Source organism: Balaenoptera borealis (genome assembly GCF_965194805.1).
Source record: "Balaenoptera borealis genome assembly, chromosome: 21".
Lineage (NCBI taxonomy): Eukaryota > Metazoa > Chordata > Mammalia > Artiodactyla > Balaenopteridae > Balaenoptera > Balaenoptera borealis.
In genome coordinates this window covers 11,787,178-11,804,168 of record NC_138880.1, presented here as the reverse complement: position 1 = coordinate 11,804,168, position 16,991 = coordinate 11,787,178, and the positions used below count along the sequence as shown (strand labels likewise).

Genomic DNA, 16,991 nt, shown 5'->3' with positions numbered 1-16,991 from the left:
CACTGCTTCGGAGCTTCTCGCATCCTCCCCGTGGCTGACAGGCAACAGACTCCTAAAGAGCTGGAATGATTCGATGTGGAAGGGGCAGCAAACTTGGAGTTCCTAGCTCTGACCTTAGGCTCAGACCCTCAGGGCGGGGCTGCGGGGGCGGGGGAGAGAAATGTCTCAGTTTCCTCAATTGTAACTTGAGAGCAGAATGCTGGCCTCAGTGATTGACCAGGACCCTTCTAGAATTCGAAGTGGCCAGTTATCCAAACTCTGCTCGAGCTGGCCTCCTGGTCTCACGTGCTAACTCTTTCTTACCTTCCAGCCTCACTTAAATCAAATCAAGGGCTGTGTCATTGCTGACGGTTGTAGGGACGGCTTGCATCCCTCCAGATAGTATCCCTTTATGGCGTTCCAACAAGGGATGACTCAATACATCTCTCGTATGCTGCGCCTCGCCGTCTTCGCGGGAGGTTTTCAAGGCAGATATTGCCTTTGACGTGGCCCTTATTCCAGAATGTGTTGGCTTTCTTCTGGGGCTATAGGGTTGAGTCGGGGGGCAGTCACAACAAAGGTAAAATAAAGATCAGAGCGAAGTAAGCTGAAAGAGATGCTTAATAAGAATACTGAATTCATAGATTCTCCTGATCCATTTTCACCTAAACTGGGGGAGAAAGTTATACCCAACCAGCGTTCCTAGCCCATCAGTAAGCTGTTACTTATTTGTTTTCAAATCCAGCGGGGTTTTGTCTGTTGGTTTGTTGGTTTGTTGACTTTATTGTCTTCTCAGTCTAATCTCTGACCACTTGCTAAAAGGTTTACATCATGCCGAAGCGATACTTACTTGGTTTTCATGGGTGGAGATAATTTTGATACACCCTTCCACTCATGCACTGGGAAGTACTTACCTCAAAGGAGACTGGTTTGGAGCGTGCAGGTCATGTAGAGCCTGCTGATTACTTTTTTCAAAAGCCTTTATCCCCAAATGGTATTTCAGAGTTTTATGGAATTAGTGGTTGCTCTGTAACTCATCTATGAAAAAGTAGACATGGTCCAAAACTGGCTTAAAACATTAGTCTTAAATTCATGTAATTATATCTTTATGTATTAAGTTTGTCCTAATTCAGTCCTTTTAGAAACCTGAAAAAGAGTTTAGGGATAAATTCTGTCTTCATCACTACATGTGATATTTGTCTTTAAAAGTTGACATTTCCCTGCTTCCTTTCATACCCCAGATATTATCTAGGACTGCAAAATATGCCTGAACCTAGGCATCATGGAGAGAAAAGATGAGTCACTTTTATGGGTTGATTGGATTTGAATTAGCATTTCTCAGAGCGCTTAATTTAAGTATCCCCGAAACAAAAAGTCTGGAGACTTGATCCCCAAATATTTCCATCTCTAGACACCTTCCCGTTTTAGACACAGCCAGATCTCACTTCCATAAGACTCAGAATCATGGCTGATAAGCACAGGAGTTAATAGGTTTCTTGTTTCTGTTAGCTAGAGTTCAGAAGATGGTGTCCTGTGTCATCACAGGTCATGTCAAATTAGACTCTGCAAATGCCAATGTGCAGAAAAGAGTCCTTTAGTGCTATGCATTGGTGACATTTTTATCCAAGCTGAGAAATGTGACTCTGAATAAGCCAAATCTTTCTCAGTGCCACGTCAGGTCTTCTTGTTCTGGGGGAAGAAAGCACGATATGGTAAAAACAATGCACTCGATGTCTTGACAACTGGATTCACTGAGCATTATCAGACGTAACTTGACATAAGGCGACACGGTACAGCCCAGGCTTGAGCAGTCACAAAAGATAAGCCAGAGACGCATACAGCGGTGGGTTTTGGAAGAGAGGTAGACCTGAGATCGGACATAACTATGAAGCCAAAAATAAGTTACCTTTGAACGTCATGGTCACTGGGGTGGAGAGTTGCAAATTGAATGTTAAGAAGTAACATTTCATGGAAAAGTTTAAAAAAGCACACAAATGTGTTACACTGTTATCAGGAATAAATCTAAGTTACTATGCTCTTTTTTTTTCATAAGACATAACCTTATAGCTGAGCTAAGGAGAAACAAGGCCCACAGATCCAAATGCATGCAGATCCAGCTTTCCGAAACTCATCTTAGAGCTTCTTCCATTCCCCATTTGGGCTTCATTCTCTAAGACCCCTTGGCCTTTGGGAAGGTATAGTATTTAAGTAATACTTCTTTCCCTTCCAAATCCCTGAGCCTTGGTCCTTATAAACTGAGAGGTTTCCAGGACCCGGCGCCCTCTTGTCTTAACTCACGTGCTTTTATGAAAATTCATGATGAGATCGAAAACCTCAAACGCTTTGATGAGCTAGGCAATTTAGCTGATCTTTGCATGCACTCCTGTGAAGAGACTCTTGGCTACCTAATTTGAGATTCCAAGGGTGCCGAATGTCCTAGTGTAAAAACCGAGAAGTGTACGATGAATAGAAATTCTCTGAGGATGCTATCTGATGATAATATTGTGAACTGTGCCCCCTGACCCCCCCCCACCCCCACCCCTGCTCTACGGCTCTCATTCCAACACACTTATGCGGGGTATTCTGTGCTCACACAGGTTTGTATCCGCAATGACCACCCCGGCTCGTATGTCACCTGTAGATTTCCACACGCCAAGCTCCCCCAAATCGCCCCCTTCGGAAATGTCTCCACCCGTGTCCAGCACGACGGTGTCCATGCCCGCCATGGTAGTCAGTCCCTTCGTGGAAGAAGAGAGACCCCTGCTTCTTGTGACACCACCATGGCTGCGGGAGAATGACCGCCACACTCAGCAGTTCAACTCCTTCCACTGCAACCCCGCGCACGAGAGCAACAGCCCGCCCCCTAGCCCCTTGAGGATAGTGGAGGACGAGGAGTACGAAACGACCCAGGAGTATGAACTGGCTCAAGAGCCAGTTAAGAAACTCACCAACAGCCGGCGGGCCAAAAGAACCAAGCCCAATGGTCACATTGCCCACAGGTTGGAAACGGACAGTAACACAAGCGCTGAGAGCAGTAACTCAGAGAGTGAAACAGAGGATGAAAAAGTAGGAGAAGATACACCTTTCCTGGGCGTACAGAACCCCCTGGCAGCCGATCTGGAGGCAGCCCCTGCCTTCCACCTGGCTGACAGCAGGACTAACCCAGCAGGCCGCTTCTCTCCGCAGGAAGAATTGCAGGCCAGGCTGTCTGGTGTAATCACTAACCAAGACCCTATTGCTGTATAAAACCGAAATAAACCCATAGATTTCACCTGTAAAACTTTATTTTATATAATAAAGTATTCCACCTTAAATTAAACAATTTATTTTATTTTAGCAGTTCTGCAAATAGAAAACAGGAAAAAAAAATCTTTTATAAATTAAATATATGTATGTACAAATGTGTTATGTGCCATATGTAGCAATTTTTTACAGTATTTCCAAACGAGAAAGATATCAATGGTGCCTTTATGTTATGTTATGTCGAGAGCAAGTTTTGTACTGTTCCTGTGATTGCTTTTTCACAGTATTTCAGCAACCCTCTCCCACCCCTGCATATTCCGTTTTTGCTGGCTTCTTGTGCATTGCATTATGATGTTGACTGGATGTATGATTTACAGGATTTGCAACTGTCCCTCTGTTTGCTTCAAGTAGTACTCAATCAGTACGTCTTGTGATGGCACATCCATCCAAATACTCCCCTTCTGTATGAAATGTTCTTTTGCTTTCAGTATATGAAATGAGTTGTGTCTACTACTCTGCCAGCCAAAGGTTTGCTTCACTGGGCTCTGAGATAATAGTAGATCCAGCAGCATGCTACTATTAATTACAGCAGGAAACTGCATTAAGTCATGTTAAATATTAGGAAGAAAGTAATATTGTGATTTTTTTTTCAAAAACTGTATGATCATCAGAAGACAGCTTGCTTGACAAAAGGAGCTACCATTTACTTTATTTGGATTGATTTTTTTTCTCGACCAAAAAAAAGCAAGTTTTCGGGATAGCAAAGAAAATGGGTTCTGGCTACCGATCAGGGTAAAATCCAACCCCCAAGTCGAGGACTCGGTTTCACTTTCTCTCTCTGGGGGAATGACACAGCGGCTCATCTAGCTGAAGAGCAAACCATGGCTGAAAAAGGTGCAATCGTTCCTGACTTGTGTTTTTCACTGATTTTGGAGCTAGTGACCGGTTGTGTCTTCTTGGCTCAAGGACAGACATGTTATGGCACAAAAACCCCAGCTTCAACAGCACACTCAGCAATTTGTCTGAAATACTTCTAGAGTGAAATGTGCCTGCTGTATATACTGGTGACGTCATCGTAGGGAAATTCTTCTTAGATTGTCTAGAGGAGTGAATATATAGAAGACACGGGGGACAGCAGCTGTGTGACTTGGTTAGTAATTTTTAAGTTTTTTTGACCATTCCTTTGTCCTCATTATTTTTCTCTTGTTTTTCAATGTTGCCTTGATTAAGTCATAACTATGCATGAACATTTTTGTCAGGAATGGCCAGTGTGCATGTGGTTTGTGATTAGTAAGAACCTCCTACGAGTGATGATTCATCAGGAAATGGCAATAGTCTTGGAAAGATTGCACCTTTCCTTGCAGAAATGACTCCCATCTGTGTGCTAACCTCTCTGTTTACAGCTGTATCACCCATTTTCCCCCTTTCTTACTTTTTGCTTTACTGTCACAAAAACAGGAGTAAGATGGGTCTACACTTTGCACGTTCACTCGGGATTGCCAATCCAAGGAAAGCCTATAGGTAGAAACATTTGAAATAACTGCTAATCCAGGAAAATAAGAGAATTAAAAAAAAAAAAATCGCAGCCCCATTTCTGTCCAATTGGGCTGGAGCTTTACTTAGGTTCCAAGTGGCCTCCTAGGAGCCATGGAACAAAATAGGGAACAGGTTAGCAGGGGGTTCAAAATACCAGACATGAAGTTCAAAATACCAAACATGAAGTCTTGTTTGCAGGTGAACTGAATCTATTTCTTCACCAAATCTCTATGTTAAAATTAAAGGGAAGAAGTGACATGCAAGGAGGTCTTAGAAGAAAAATGCAGGCTGAGCATGAGTCATGCCGTTAAGCTCCTAAGTGCTTCTACAATCCACAGAGACACCTGTCTACAGGTCCTTGAAGTTACTCTTAGTATTTGGTATCCCAAGCATCCTTCATGGTTCCATGCCACTTGCTCTGTGCTCAGCAGTGTCCTCATGTGCTTGTTCACCTCTCCTAAGGAGCCCCTGACAACTCTCCAGGTTGCACTGATTTCCCAATTCTGTAGAATCAGTAAGCTCATGGCAGGGGAGAGAAAGCAGTCAACGTGAAGAGGTTCTCTAAATTACTCTAATATTGCATTTGAAGACCTTGACTCATTCTTAGACTATTTCAATAAAAAAAAAATTCCTACTGTAATTAAAACTCTAAAATTTCTGTTTCAAATTCTTCAGGCATTGGAGTCCCATTCTGGAGAATTTCAGGAATAAATAAAATCTTCTGTTGAGAGCAATGAACAACATTTTCCTCAGTATGAAAAATCGCTGTAAATTTTCAGGTTGCAAAAATAGATGAAAATTGAGAGGAAATTTTCTTTCCAACTTGGTTCTGGTCACTCACCGAGGTGGCATATCAGTTGGGACAGGCTTTCTGTCCATAGAATGAGAGGTTCCCTTGATAGGAAAGGTCAGCTGACTCCTCGGGGCTACCTGCTGTGGCCCCCAGATTTGGGTTCACAGGGGCATCTCCAGGATGTTTAAATGCCACCATCCCTGTTTATAAACTCAGGAGTGCAGTGGCAATCCAAAGGAGTGTGAACCTACGTTCCCCGCATACGGGAAACTTTCGTGGGTCTTCAGGTAGCAGAAATTGCCCAGAAGTTTCACGGTGACTTTGTTTCCTGGGTCTGAAATCATATCCCACTGAGGAATATGGAGTGGAGCATAGTATATGAAAAACTCCTTTTTCTCACTCCAGATTCCTTTACTATCCTACTCTCCCTCCTTGCCTGGTAGGACTTTTGTTTTTGAGAGTACCTGGACAGTCTCGTGCTTTCTACAAAATGGCACTCTGCCAGGGTATTTATGAATGTGTCCCAAAGAGCAACGTGCCGTATCTTCCTTATTTAAGTGTGACTGTCTTGATATAGTTAGAGTTTATCCAGGGTCATTTGGTCAGTAACTTTTTTTTTTTTTTTTTTTGGCCTGGCGTTGAAAGGTGCACGGCTCACATTGGTGAAAATAAGGAAGACCTAATTTTATCTTTTAGTCCTGGCTGCTTCCTACCAGCCACAAAGAAAGATTTCTATCTACAAAGACCCATGAAACACTGCAGAGAGATGCAGTCAAAAGGAAATGGCCACATATCACAAGTTCTATTATATATTCTTTTGTAAATACACATTGTACATTACTTGGATGTTTCCCTAAATCATTTACTGTCTTTATGAGTTCATGTCAGTTTTTTTTTTACTCTCTCAACTTACTATGTAACATTGTAAATAACATAATGTCCTTTATTATTTATATTTAAACATCTAACATAGAGTTGTTTTCATATAAGTTTAAGATAAATGTCAAAAATATATGTTTTTTTGGTTTTTCTTTGCTTTAAAATTATGTATCTTTTCCTTTTTCTTTTTGTTTTTAAAGAATAATTTATTGTTCAGGAGAAAGAATGTATATGTAATTGAAACTATTTGAAGAATGCACATTTGAAGGCCGTGAGGTACTGATAAACTAAAGAATTTATTATCCAACATACTAAGCAATAAGTAATTGTGATTTATTTTAAAAGTTTTGTTCATTTTCCATGGAAGACAATACTGCAATAAAAATGCTACTCTGTGGAGATCTGGGAGTGTGGGTCAACAGACAAATTGTCCAGTCTGTTGGACCAGCACCTTGCCTTTTACTGTGACGGTTTTGCTAATTTAGGACTGTGTTTGATGGATCCCATGATCATCTTGTCTGTCCGTTGCTTTTGCCCCCCTGCCTATTCTTGAATCATCTTCTGCCTGTCGAGTCTGCCTACTACTGTGTACCTTGTTGAAGGAGTCACAACCAAGCAATATGACACACTCTTTCCCCCTGTTCCCCCAGCCCCTACACACAAGAACATATCAGAGAGGATATCATGATCGACTGGATCCCGATTGTTACCATGTTCTGTACAGACAGCAAGTAACTTCTTCAGACTCATGGCAATGTCAGTGTGGAAACCCATTCAGTCATGAAAGGGAAACTTGTTACCGTGATCCAGAGAATCTGGTGGCCACCACGGCCTAAAGGCAGCCAGTCAGAACCGGGCCCTGCTAAGCTCTCCTAGAGCTTTAGTAGACGTATTTTCTCCATCAGGTCCATGATTTATCGATTCACAGTTTTAAGAGAAAATAAGGCTTCATTGGGTTCTTCCCTCCTCATTCTATCAGCAAATCAAACTCAATGTCCATTCTACTGCTCAGGGAAGGGCCTATGCATGAGAAATTTCCCACATTCTAAGACTTAGTCATAGAAATGAGGGTATTCCTTTTCTTCTTGAAATTAGTCTAAACAAAACAAAAGCCATATTTTAGCAAATAGATACTTGCATGGGTGATACTTTTTGTATATTTCAAGCCTCTTCCTCATTACTCCAAACAGGATCAGGACTTCTGAAGTGTATGGAGTCGAGGTCAGCAATCCTTTGAGATGACCATCGGCTTCCTTCAGAGTTTGAGGGTACCCTGAGTCTTCCCACCTCCAAATCTGTGTGCAATTCCTATTACCTAGTGATAGATCCATTAGCATCATTTCCAAAGCAATCTGGATGTCTAGGAGATTCAAAGAGGGGACTTTGTGCTGGTTTTTTCTGTTTGTATTACCGAATTTCCAAAACTATTCAGAATCCTCAGATTTGTGTCAATGTTGATTTACACACAAACACACACACACACATACAAATTCTTCACACACTATCCTGAAGTCATGACATTCACTCACCTGTCCAATCCACCCAACCAGCCATTCAGCAAATCGAGGAGTGCACAGAATATTTAAAAATTAAAGATGAAGACACTTCCCTGTGTCTTCAACTTACAGCTGAGGCTTTGTCCATCCCCCGAACTGAAAACCACAAACAGCTGTCTCAGTAATTTCGGTTAAAATCGAGTCCGTAAGACATACTGATATTGGAGGTAGAACCACGTGGGGTAGAGGGTGGTGTGGAGAGCAGCGAAGACGCACACGTAGCCACATTCAATATCTGGATAATCATTACAATCCTCTGTTTACTTCACTCATGTACTCTTGCATGTCAAACCCAGGCTGGCTCTGCAGACTAGCAAACAATCTGTCTTTGCAACCTAATGTCTTCCCCATCATTAGATTTCTTGGCTCTCTGTCCTTATGATAAATGACAAAGGGACTTGAGGTCAGAGATTTGGGGTGAAGTGAGGCAATTCTGAAATCTAGAGGTTTGAGATGCTGGAAGGAGTGGAAATTTTTGATGATCTCATGTAGCATCGCTTTGCACTCTTCTCTTTGACTTGCGCTTTCTATAATGGATGGGTAAAATAAATCGATGGAAACTCTTACTCCAAAAGATTAATTTGGCAGGAAACAGAAATGCTTTAAGTTTACAAAAGAGCCATACTGCTGCTACAGGAAGCTGCAGTATTCCTAACCTTTAAGGCTGTTGTTGTACATAGTAGTCAAACCCACTCCTGCATGTACCTTTGGGTCCCTACTGCTCTCCTGGGATGGCATTTGTTAGACCTCTCCAGTGAGCCATTGGCTTTGAACTTCAGTGAGCTCCAAAACATCACCCACCAGGGGGATAGGAAAAGGCATTTGTTACCTGGAGGAAACCTGTCATGACCCACCTAATCCTTTTAAAAACAGGAGAGGGAGACCAGTAATTCCTAAAGAGGAAACAGAGACTAGGGTAATAGTCCCACCCTGGATCTTTCTCTAACCCTCCCCCTTCAAATGAACTTTTAGGGACAGAATTTGATGGAAGAAACAACACTTCTTCCCACCTCACAACATGCCAAAGAGGCTAGAGAATTATTACCTTTGTAGACATAAACATCTTTAATAGCTTATGTATCTGTTTGTTCATATGCAGAGAGATAAACTTAAATATAATAACATTTTATAAAATTGTATGACTTAAAACATCCTGTATTTCTTTTTTATTCTCTTAATACTGTGGGATGTCGGTAGGCTAAATCGTAAGGAAAACTTAGGCTCAGGAAGGCTAAGAATTTTTCCTGAAGCTACACATCCAGTCAGTTGTGGAGGTGATACTTGTACCCAGGTTTTCTGATTGTATTCCTCCTCTTCCCCCCACCACCCCGAGCCAAACACAAACAACTCTTTCATTTTCAGCTCTTCACCACATGGACAATACAAGTTCCATGCAAAACCAAGTTTCTATTTGAAAGAATATGAGCCCTTGTGGCGTGGCATAAAGTTACTCTGGAATCCAATTTGCTTGGCTGAGTGACTCTATGCCCCTTTCCCTAAACATAGCTTTCCAAGGAAATGAAGTGTAGCCAGGGGGATAAATTCACAATTTCAATATGTAGGTAGCATCCTACAGTGCAAAGAGGAGGGGCTTTGCTGTCAAAGCTCTGTCCCCGCCACTTAGCGACTTTGAATTTGGACAATTTCCTCCTCCAAACTTATTTCCTGATCTCTAACATGGGAATTCAAGTGACTTTACAAAGCTGTGCTATAGTGAGGATTACATCTGAACACACAGAAGGAAGCCAGAAAATGTCTAGCTCATAGTGAGTATTCAAATGCTACCTTCCATTTTCTCCTTCCCCTCCGGTTCTTTATTTTGGAAACTAAATATTTTAGTCCCAAACGACACACTCTATATTGCACAAACTGATCAGATAAACATTTTTTTCATATCTTCAATCTAGTGCCAGTAGGCAAATCCCTTTTTAATAACAATTGTATGTTGAGCAGCATAAGTATTAAAAAAGATATAAATTGTAGCTTAAATAAGTTCTTTATTTTATGTATTTGCTTCTTACGTAGCCACACTGTTTCCCATAAAGTCTCTGATTTTTTAATGGCTTATTGCATTAATGTTTCATTAAAATTTCACGGAAATTTACTGAAACATAACTCTTCGTAGAGTTTTCGTAATACTGTCTTCAAACTTCATTGCAAACATCTGATAAAACAAACACAAAAGGATCCTAAGTTGATAGGATACCCACGCACACCCGTCTGCCTTAGCTTGCACCCAGGATGTTCAAACCAAATCATTAGATTACATCCAGGATGTCTATTTCCTTAAAAAACTATAATCCAGGCAAAGGTCTACAGAGTGACAAAATTAGAGGCGTCAGATCCCAGACTAAGTCCTACACGTAAGAAACCACATTATTTATGGGTGGTTCTCACCCACTTCCATTATCTATCCCATAATTTTTCACACTCTATTCCCTCTTTATGCATGTATAACAGGATGATTTTTCTCATCGTGAGTATGAAGCAATGAATAATTTAGAGACTTCAGCTTTCTGGATTCCATTCTTTAAAACTGCATCCTACATCAAGGATGGTGGGTGACTTGGTCTTACCATACCCATCATCAGACTTGTGGTACAGTTAATACGGTTATACTGTTAAAGGCAAGAGTCTAATATCACTGCCCATACATTATCCTTCATTTAAATAAAAATGTATTTCATTGAAAATAATCCTGACTCTCTCTAAAAAGAATACATGAAGAAGTTTTCTTATATTTTTAAGGAAATAATCTAGACGTAAACTTTGTATCCTGTTCATTATTTGTTATCATCAGGAGCTAAGCAGACACTTGTTTTCGATTCCACGACTTTCATTAGGTGATTCCTTCTTGCCTGACCTTGAGCCCTTCTCTTGAAGTGAGGGGCTTAGACTGCTTCCCCAGGATTTGGGGGCTTCAAGCTAGGGTCATTTTCTAGAGCCCCTGCAGTTTCCCACAGTTGAGCCTAAAGTGAACTTTCCATCTTCTTTGGAGGAAATCTTCATTGGTGTGTACTTTAGCAGCTAATAAGGTAACAAAACAGACAATTTCCCCTTGGGTCCTAGACTCTCTACTATGAAGAATCGGGAAGAGAGAAAATGCTATGGGTGAGAGCCACTTGTTCTGAGCTCCTCAATTCCCCGTAACCAGGTTCCTGCCCATTATAAGATAATTCTACTCTTGTACGAGAATCTTCCTGCAAAGATACCATCCTCCCTTCTGAACAATCTTTTTTTTCTTTTCAAATAAAGACCTCCCTCAGTAACTCATTAGTTTATAGACCATCTCTGATCTCTCTGACTTCAAATTCTGAAGTCATAGGACCATGTATCTTCACACTTTGATCAAAAATTTAATCAGAAATTATGGGATTTAGGATTTACAGTAATTTTATTAACCTAGGAAATCTACCTTGATTTGTTGTAGGCACTGCAGAAAATTTTAGGGCAGAGCCAGAGGGTATCACATTTACTTGACCAAAAACTCTTTCACAGCGTGAAATGATGACTCCACCGCTCATTTTGAGTTCTGCTCTGTTTGTCTGAGGAGTTAGATCTCCAGACAGGAGTGTGAGGGGAAGACCTTGGATCCTTCCTATTAAGCTGTTAATGCAGAGCTCATGAGATTTAGGGTTCCACTCAGGGTCAAAATCATGTCAATTATCGAGCAAAGGAACAACTAAGGGAAAATATCCCCTCTCCTGGCTAAGAGAGCCCCATGTCACCCATGCAACAGGCCAGAACCTGAACGATATTCTAGATTTCTCCCTCCACATCTAATTGGTGACAATGGTGATTGTACCACTGACACGTCACACACATCCCTCCCTTCCTTCAGAGCCCCGCTGCTTGCATTCTTGGTCCTGCCCTCATCATGGGACCCTGTTAGCCTCCTAACTGATCTGCTTCCTTCAGGTCCTCTGGGGCATCCTTCACCTTCTGCTAGAAGGTTCTAACTTGCAAACCCTGTCGTGCCATTCTCCTGGTTCTAACCCTTCCATGGCTCCTTGTGAAGCTTAACTCAGCCTGACATAAGATGCTCTTCCCAGGCTGGCTTCTGCCAAACTCTTCCAGCTCATTTCCCACTCTCACACTTCACTCCATCTTATGATTTTTTATTTTCCAAATACACCCCATCAGTGTTTATCAAACTCTAGTCATTGGTATACCGACTTCATGATGATTACCATATTCATGTACCACCTGTATTACTTTTTGCATATTGTTTTTATTTCAATTGATTGCATTTCTAACTAAAATAAAATCATTTCCAACGAAACTTGGTATCAATGCTGTGAATGGAAAACTGCAATCAGTTGCCATAATTAAAACTGTAAAAATAAATATAATAAAAATGAAACAAAATCATTAAGCTCTGAGAAGACACTGTTGCCTGTATCTGAGCTGAAAGCCTGTTCTCTGTTTGACACAAAGGGAAATCAGCAAGTGTCAGAGAAATGGGAAATAGATTCAGAAACAAGGAAAGATTTATTCCTTGAATTAAGCAAAATTGAGAGGCAGTTGACAGGGAGTTACTTCCACTGTTTTATTCAATATTATTTAATGCTAGATTCTAAAATCATTTTGGATGCAACGTTCAATCACCCACATATTTATACAACTGCACAGTGTTATGCTTGTTATATATCCTGGCCCTTGTGCAGACCATCTGGTTTTACAGGAACCCCCTTCTCCACTTACCCTTCTGACAAACTTCGTTCACCCTTTCTCTGGGTAGAGAGACTGTCCTTTTCTGGAAATGCACCCAGGACAATTTTCCTCCTTTCCCAGATAAGTGCTTCTCCTTCGCTGTCTTAATGTGAGCTGTGTTTTCTTCTACAAAGAACTTTCCACCTAGCTTACAACTTCTAGTTAACTGAATTTCCTTCCTCAGTGGACCACGTACTCTTTGAAAGCAGAGACACTGTCCTATATGTGTATATCCAGCACCTAACACAGTGCCTGGAACACAGTAGATGCTGGGTGTCTAGAAAATGAATCACGGGCAACGAGAGACACGGGATGTTGACATGGGTTGGCAAGCATGTGAGGAATCTAGACGATCACAGGCATTTTGAAAAGCCAAAATCAAGAAAAGAGTGGCCCGTAAGTCATTAAAACAAAATCAGAAACTTATGAGAGTGGAACCAAGCTCGCTAAATCATGGCCAGAAGACCAGAGGTCAAAGGCTAAGAGATGGAAGTTCCACGGCTTGACTAGATTTTGTAGCAAATGCTACATATGCCTTGTGATTTTAGTTTTGGCTCCCTCTCCACCCAAGAACCCTGGCTTAAAATTAACCCTTTATTCTCCCTTCTTCCCTCCCACTTCTTTGCAAGGTCCTGAAAATAAAGTCTTTTAATCGGGTATTGTTCAACTAGGTCAGTCTTATAAAGACGACTTCCACATTAATCACTGCATTAAAACCAACCTAAGTCCCCCATCCTTTGAAACAGTACCAAAGGAGCCTGGCACATAACAAGATTCCAAAAAGAATTTTGAATGTACAGGTTGAGTACAACATATGAAATCAACAGACTATGTAAGTCAGTGGAATATATAATTTGTCATCTGGATAGAATGAATATTTGGAAGACCAAGTGTTTAATGATATTTTCTACACGATTCCATTTTACAGTTAGGTCTAGTATAACTAGCTGCAAGGGAGAGGAAGGGCGTCCACCTTCTACTATACAAGACTTCTTTTCCCAATAGTTTACCTAGTCTAGAAGTATAGTCTTCTTCATCAATTTTTAAAAATCTGTCAAATTGTCTATTTAAAACTAAAGGTATTTTGTTGTTTTTAGTCTGGTGAGTCTAAGGCTGACGCCAAATTTAGTTACCCAAAGATTAAAAGAATATAACCATGTAGTTATTTAAGCTTTACTGGAATAAAAAAGCCCAATAACCTGGCTGCCTGCTGGTCAATGTAAATCTAGTCAACTTTAAACTTTTGGGGAAGGACAGTTGGACTGGAAATATTTACAGAGACTTTTGAAAATTTCAGTGCAGTGGGGTATCATTGGCATTGAGGTGATCACAGCTGCAACCCTGCCGAACTCTGTGTTTGTCAGATTTCAGTGCCAGCACTGTGTATAGCACCCAGGACAGCTGATACCACATTGCTCCTGACATAACTTCCCCACCTAAAATGCACCAGGTTGACAAGCATATATTTAAATATGAATAACATGGGAGCTTGTACATGGCTAAATCTCTGAGGTCAAAATATCCTTGCTCCAAGACAAAGTCAGTGGTTTATTTTTCTTATAAAATCAAGGTCCAAGAGGTTCAGAATGAACCACTTAGATGAATTACAACTCCTCCCTTTAGATACACAACTTATGTCAAAAGATTGGGCTTGCTTATAAACACCTAGCCCATAAGATGAAGACCAGAAAAAGGAACTGGCATATTCAGCTGTCATTAGGCCACACTGTTACTCAGATTTTAAAGCCTTGGAAGAAAATTCAAAGAGTAGAAACCTTCTACTCTTTCTTGCCCATACTCATTTATCCACATTCCATTTTGGAAGCTGAGACATACTGTGTAGCTTTCCCCAGCATCTGTACAAGAATAATACAGTATAAAGAATCCGAGCTCTGAAACCAATGAGATCTGGATTTGAGTCCTTCCTCTTTCACTTGAGCAGTTGGGGCAAGTCAGCATCTCTGAGTCTCAGATTCACTGTGTGGATAAAACGAGATAATCATTACATGTGTAAGCTGCATCATGGTGCTTTGCCACATAGTAGGTATTCAATAAATATTACCTCTTCTTTGGTGGCAAATTTCTTGTGCAGGAAAGTTAGCTTGTCTGGCAGTGAGAAGAGGACAGACAGTGTTCCCAAACTTAGCAACCCGGCCAGCTTTGGATGGTCCTGCCCTGCCTGTGGAGAACTCCCCGGGGAAGTTAGGTGAGGATGTGTGTTGTCAGAAGACTGGATTCCAGGCTCTGCTGCCCAGATGGAGTCCCCTCTTTTGCTCACCCAGCTACAGCAAAACACAGGGAGACACACTGACTCAGAACTGAGTTAGCCTCGTAGAGCAGATGTTTCCTTTTCCCTGAGAAGAAAACAATTTTACAAATTCAGAAATGGAAATGATCATTCTCTCCAACCAATTATCAGGAGCGCATTTGGATTTCAAGGTCATTGTGTATGGGGTACTCCTCCTTCCCATGCCTCGTATTTTGGCTTCACTCCCTCTCTGGTTTTGAGGCTCAGCATCCGGGCACACATTGTAAACAATCATGAATTCCATTTTAGGATTTTGTCTCCTGGTGATGTGCTGCAGTCCCCATTTTTGGGAAAATGATGCTTGGCAAATGAGTCAAGTTTTCACAGATTATGAAGGTTATGCACTTTTTTCTCCTGCCTATGGCTTAATTTAATTAGATCCCCTGTAATAGCTCAGCAGCAGAATCACTCTGCCGAATGGGCTCCAATTTGCCCATGGACAACCTTAAGAGCAGAGCACATATGAGATATACTGGATGACTCATCAGCTGATGGAAAATGCAGTGAAACCTTTTCTTTTTCAACGGGATCAGACAAGGTGACTGGGAAAGCTTCCCTGGGAGTAGACACCTGGTAACTCCACATCTACAGAATCATTTTAAAATATGCTTACAGTGAAGTAATCAGCAAAACAACCGTCTGAACTTGAAATTATTCTGTGGCCGCTGGACCTTGAAGACACTGATGGAGGAGTTAAATCCAGCCGTCTGGGACTTTGATCAGCTATGTCTGCCCCCCACAGAGCAGTGAGGACCTCTTAGCAGGAAGCTTCTCTAGGGCATGAGGCCCAAGCAGAGAAGTCAGGAGACCAAGATGCTCTTTCTTATTCTGGCAGATGCTGAGTTACCTCATGCTTTTGCAAGATTTCCGATGTGCACAGACTCTGATAATGATTACCCTTATTGGGGACAGGAAGCTACACAGATATTGCTTTTCAAACATGAAAAAAAACCCCTGATGCCCTGAAGTTGCAGGCTATTTTGGCAGCTATGTCCAGGCTGGATAGAAAGGCATCCCCGTGGGAGCAGAGCTTTCCTCTGGTTCCATTTCACTTGTTGTCTTCAGACGGAGAAGATGGAGAGATGACGGATTGGGTGGAGGATGTGTGATGGAGATTTTCTGTTAAGATGGAAATGAGGAAGGCTTTAGACAAGTGACAGATGACTTCCCGAGAGGCTACATGGAACTTAGTCATCCCACAGGGTTGCAACTTAAGACACAGTGCCAGAGATGACCTAGGACACAAGACTTACTGATGTGGTCAGTTGCCACACTGCCTGCCCATTAGTTGTGTGAATAACAGTCTCCAACACTGTCCTGTAACTCCTTCCAGAATGGATGCTCGAAGCAGATGCAGTCAAACCTTCTTCATGGACACAAAGCCCATTATTTCATGCAGCAAACATTTACTGAGTATATGGAATCTGCATGGTGCTGGGCTAAGAGCTGGTGATGTAAAGAAGAATAAAATAAATCTCATTTGGACAGGTCTCATCTTTCCGAGAGAGCACGTCTAGTTCTGGGGACTAATGCTTGAACAAATGCAATGTGACTGGTTGCATTGTGGAGGTTGTGCTTTAATGAAAAAAACATGGGACTTGGATCTTCCATCATATGTTTACTGCTAAGTCTGCCACATAGGTGCTATGTGAATTCTGGCCTATTACTAAACCTCTTGGACCTTAGTTTATTTACCTATAAAAGTTGAATAGTCTTAAAAGGATATTATTAGGGTTACTAATATATATATATATATATATATATATATATATATATATATATATATATATATATATATACACATATATCCAAATTATCACCTGGCACAGAGCAGCTACTCAGTAATGGTTTAATTGGAAATTCAAAAGTGCTGTGACAATGACATCGCAAAGTGTTATGAGGGCACAGAAAAGACAGCTACTCTCAGAGTTATCACTTAGCCAGGTTTTAGAAGAGTTGTTTCTCACCCAACAAAGAGTTGGGT

The 16,991-nt window shown here is 41.3% G+C and overlaps 1 protein-coding gene across 14 annotated transcripts in view; it reads left to right on the top strand.

Annotated features, from left to right (window-relative positions):
• The window catches only part of NRG1 (neuregulin 1), a gene marked incomplete at its 3' end in the record, with an annotated part of 220,487 nt that extends 206,427 nt beyond the window's left edge, over positions 1–14,060 (top strand). For 6 of the 14 annotated variants that reach the window (XM_082374985.1, XM_082374984.1, XM_082374982.1 and 3 more), the window contains one exon: positions 2,577–14,060. In XM_082374985.1, coding sequence (XP_082231111.1) covers positions 2,577–3,225 — 649 coding nt within the window. Of the gene's footprint in view, positions 1–2,032; positions 2,175–2,576 lie in introns of all 14 variants that reach the window. The other 8 variants (XM_082374973.1, XM_082374972.1, XM_082374971.1 and 5 more) reach the window with 4 other exon arrangements.
• Between the last annotated feature and the right edge of the window lie 2,931 nt (positions 14,061–16,991).